We start from the raw sequence: 4,451 nt of genomic DNA on the forward strand, positions 1-4,451 counted from the left end.
TAATGTTTTCAAATTTATTGTTTTTGCTTTTTTCTCATGATTTAAAAAATCTAAATTATTGATAATATATATGTTTATTCGCTTTTGTTATTTTTTGTTGATATTTTATGAGTTGTGACGTGTTATAATAATGATTCAATATCACTAGAGTTCAGTTCAATCCACAAGTATAATAAGTGTTTGTATTATAAATCCAAGTTTTCTAATTTTTTTATTACTATAAAAAATATTTTAATAACTAAATCTACACTCCAAAAATAAAAATATGAAATAAAAACTAAAATTTATTAGGTATATAGAGTCCGGACAAAGAGCTAGCCATCATCTAGTATATATATATATAAAAACTTGTGTTGAGAACCTAAGGAGTCTCTCAACCAATGCGAATGGCCTATAGTTCTCTAGTCCAGTGTATTCATTAAAAATAGTAGGAGTTTATGTGGTAAATGTTTTCCTTCTGGAGACACATAAATATGGTGAAAATATTGTTATCCCTTATACTCAGGCCTACTACTTCTACTAATTCAAAAATGATTTTTGTGACTGAGTGATCATAAAAAGTGTTTTTTAAATAAAATAGTTGGTTATCCAGTAAGAGAAAAATACAGTAAACAAGTTTTAATCATAATCTAAACGAGAGGTTAAGCAAAATAAGCTCGTGAAAAACTAACAAAAAAATATTGGTAACTAAAAGGTCATGACTAGGTTTTCTGTGCGATGGGTTTTCACGGAAAAGCAACTAGTTGGAAAAAAATATACTAAATTTCAGTACGCAACAAGACTCTGAAACGTCAAAATCAGAATCTCTACCGCAAAAGTTAAGATCATTTTTCTTTCTGACATGGAAAGAAAAGAAAAAAGGGTATAAAGTTTTAAAAATGTATGATTTCAACAAAGATGAATAAATAAAAGAGTTAGGAAAGCCCACCTCGTATGGCTACACATTATATTAAAACTGAGATAATTGCTTCCAATGCAATTAGACACTAAACCACGAACTATGAGCAGTCCAAAGACACAAACACACAAAACATAAAGGAAAGTGGCTGTGGAGATAAAATATGTGACTCAGCTACTCAAAAATCTCCTAAAAACTTAGGGTTTTATTTTATTTTCTACTATTTTGTACCCTCACTTCAAGACCTAGGGTTCTTGAAATCATTAAAAGCTCCCAATCATGAATCAAAATTATGGAAACCAGCCTATATATCCTTCTTGGTTAAAGAGGTAAATTAGTATAACGAGTATATCCGGGAAAGCAGTATAAATCTCACACACACAGAAACATCACTGAGAGACTAATTCACCAAATAAAAAACTGAACCAGAGAGACATACCCGAAAGTCCTCTGTCAGACTCAACACCAGTGCATAGGTTCCGAAGCGCGTCGTCGATTTTGTTCAAGAAGGTCGTAGCCTCATCAAACGGCCTTGCGAGATCCGACTTATATTTCACCAATATATCGCAATACGTTTCCTGGAATCTCACCAACCCATAGATTTATCTAAGTAAAAAAAAACAAAATCCAAAAAAAAAATCGGAGAGAGTGTGAGAGAGATAGAGACATGAATTCGTCAAGTTCAGGATCAGCTCCGAAGCAAGAACGACGACGGGACAACGTTTTTGCTTATGCACATGGCTCTCCCGTTGAATCTCCTCCAGTAGACACGCTATCTCCGGCGGCGCTCCGACCTGCTTACAGTTATAAAAAAATTAAAGAATATTATTACCAAACATATGGTTTTGTTTCTCCTTTGTCTTAACCATAAAATTTAAGAAGAAAACAATTGATAACGATAAAAAACAGTTTTGAATCCTCTCAATCTTAAAAACGTGATTTTTTTTCTCGATGAAAGAAAGAAGCAGCCTAGAATTTCTGAAGTGATGCATTCAAGAACGATGAAGATGCTCAAAGTTCTTGAAGAGCTAATAAAAACTACAAAGTCATCCTTATGAGTACAAAAAAATCAAAAGGCAAAAACATACAGAACGCAAAATCGCATGAACAGTGAACAAGCGAGTAATAAAATCACCTTCTGGCAATCGATGTAAGCCTGGAGTAACCGAGGATACAAAGGATGAGAAGCGATCTCCCCTTGATGATACCGAGAGAGACTTTATCATCGTTTCTTGGGATCTCAGGAGCGATCGACGCAGCCTCAGACGACAAAGCGGAGGCGGCTGCTGAGAGTAGCTCGTCGGATCCGAATACATCAGAGACACGATTGTCTCCAGCGGAGGAGCAAAGCAAGTTTGGTAATCAGAAGGAAACATGAGATATCAGGAGGACATCATAAGCACCGCCTTATCTGAGTAATCACCGTCGGTGGGATGAAACCGTACATTCCATCCATCGGCGGTACCAACTACGTCTTCTTTCGAGGTTCTTTTCTCTGTAGAACAACGAAATAATCGATGAAGAACTGAAATGAAACCTTTGGTTTAGCAAAATTGCGATTTTAGTACAATAATATTTGATGGTAGTTGTTGTTTTTGTGCAAGGAAGAGAAAGAGAAAGAAGGTGAAGGATTGGAGGACGCAGGGATCATATTTCCTTTTGGCAAAAAATAAACAAATAAAAAAAAGTGATGAAAAAAAAAAATAATGAAACTGTAAATTACGAGAAGGACAATAAGCAGCTAGCTATAGGGCTCAAGCTTGAGGCTTCTTCATGATCCTATAGCTTGAGAGTTGAGATAAGGCCTTCCCAACTTATCTGTTAATTTTTGTACATAAGGTTACGATTTATGCCAAGCCATCATTTGCACTATCAGGAAATTTGAAACATGTTTGGTTTTCAATTGAATGTGATGAGAATGTTGACGTTTTAGCTATTTTCTAACGGTTAGAAAAAAGTCAACAGAAACAGAATAAGATCAATTGATATGTTGAAATGATTTAGTATGTGGTTAAGTCTTGGTTTAATTGTAAAATCAATCCTGATTTATGAGCCATATGGCGATATATGTAAAGATGATTTTAAAAAAATGATTTTCTGAATTATATATGTGTTTTTATTTTTTCCATCATTTTTTATCAAGAAATGTTAGAAAGGGTGTTTGAGATGAGAAAATTTTACAATTAATGATCTATCAACTGTAATTTTAGTACGGGAGAAAGTAAATCTGGGCATATTTATCTTGACTGGAAAAATTAATCCGAATCAAAACGAAAACTATGTTTGGCTCGTGCTCGGATCCTATCAATTATTTCTATATTTCTAGAACCAAAAATTAAAATCGAACCTGAATCAAACCGAAAATCAAATGGATATCCAATTATATAATATAGTCTATATACTTATAATATTAATTATATTTACTTTTACAATAATAAAATAATTTTAAATATTTATCATACACCGAAATACAAAAATAAATTACCAAGATACTTTTTATCCGAAATATTTAAACTATCCGAATTATTCGACTTTTTTTCCAAACCATCACACCCCCCCCCCCCCCCCCCCCCCCCAAAAAAAAAAACAAATCGGATATAATTAAAAACCCTAATTTATGAATTTTAATATGAATTAAACAAAAAATTGGAACTTAACATGAACTGAATAGGATCCAAAATTACCTCGCATATTAGCCGGTTTCCAATTTTTCTACTCGAATCGAACTGAAAACTGAATAATTGAACCAAACCGAATTTTTCTAAACACATGAATGGATCTTCAACATCTAAAATTGAAAAAAACCGAAAGAACTCAACTGAAACCGAACCGAAAATTGAATATTCAGAATAGTAGAGAAAATATGATGCACATAAAAAAATATTATGTTATAATTCAAGAATTAGTAAAAGATCTTTTATTTTTTTCATCTTTTCAAAAATATAATACCGACCGTTGAACATTATAGAACACACACATGCCAAAAAAATGGACGTAGTAATCCATTCAGAGTGGCAAAACAAACGTTTTTTTAACATCAACCTAAATAGACTCAATCAAATTATGTTAACGAAAAAGGCATTGTGTGTCCGCATGGAAAATATCAATCCTTGTATTTTGAGTCTTGGAGCATATTTTAGCTGAAAAGTAGCAAAACTTCTTGCAGGTGTTTGAAATTCTTCGGAAACTAATTTTACTATCTAGAACAATACGTTGCAAAGGTAACATTGAATTGTCAAAGGTTCTTCATACACACTATTGTCCAAATTAAGGCTTTCATTTCGCGTTTAGTGTGAAAAAAGAGGCTATAATATTTCCGCGTTTAATATTTCATTGTCCAAATTAAGGCTTCATTCCCACGTTAGTGGTGAAAAAAGATGCTATATAATATTTTTTGTCTCCATCAACCACATAGCTTTTAAAAAATTTATACCAACCTTGTTTTGAAAAAATGTATCTATTTTTCCACGAAGCATCATTAAAACACCATTTCTCAATCCTATGTGGGTGTACTTCGGGATTCTTCATCTCCAAGAGGCGGTCGAAAACGTTA

At 33.0% G+C, this 4,451-nt stretch overlaps 1 protein-coding gene across 1 annotated transcript; it reads right to left on the minus strand.

Moving 5' to 3' along the window:
* Window positions 1–1,337: 1,337 nt before the first annotated feature.
* LOC111213679 (homeobox protein knotted-1-like 6) lies at window positions 1,338–2,354 on the minus strand (the record flags this gene model as incomplete). Its single annotated transcript, XM_048773435.1, is given in 7 exon segments — window positions 1,338–1,483; window positions 1,566–1,603; window positions 1,606–1,692; window positions 2,034–2,095; window positions 2,098–2,256; window positions 2,259–2,331; window positions 2,334–2,354. Coding segments are annotated over 7 exon segments (586 nt in total), but the record flags the coding sequence as incomplete, so codon positions are not given.
* Between the last annotated feature and the right edge of the window lie 2,097 nt (window positions 2,355–4,451).

The sequence above is a fragment of the Brassica napus genome, unplaced genomic scaffold, assembly GCF_020379485.1.
Source record: "Brassica napus cultivar Da-Ae unplaced genomic scaffold, Da-Ae ScsIHWf_2409;HRSCAF=3114, whole genome shotgun sequence".
Classification (NCBI taxonomy): Eukaryota; Viridiplantae; Streptophyta; class Magnoliopsida; order Brassicales; family Brassicaceae; genus Brassica; species Brassica napus.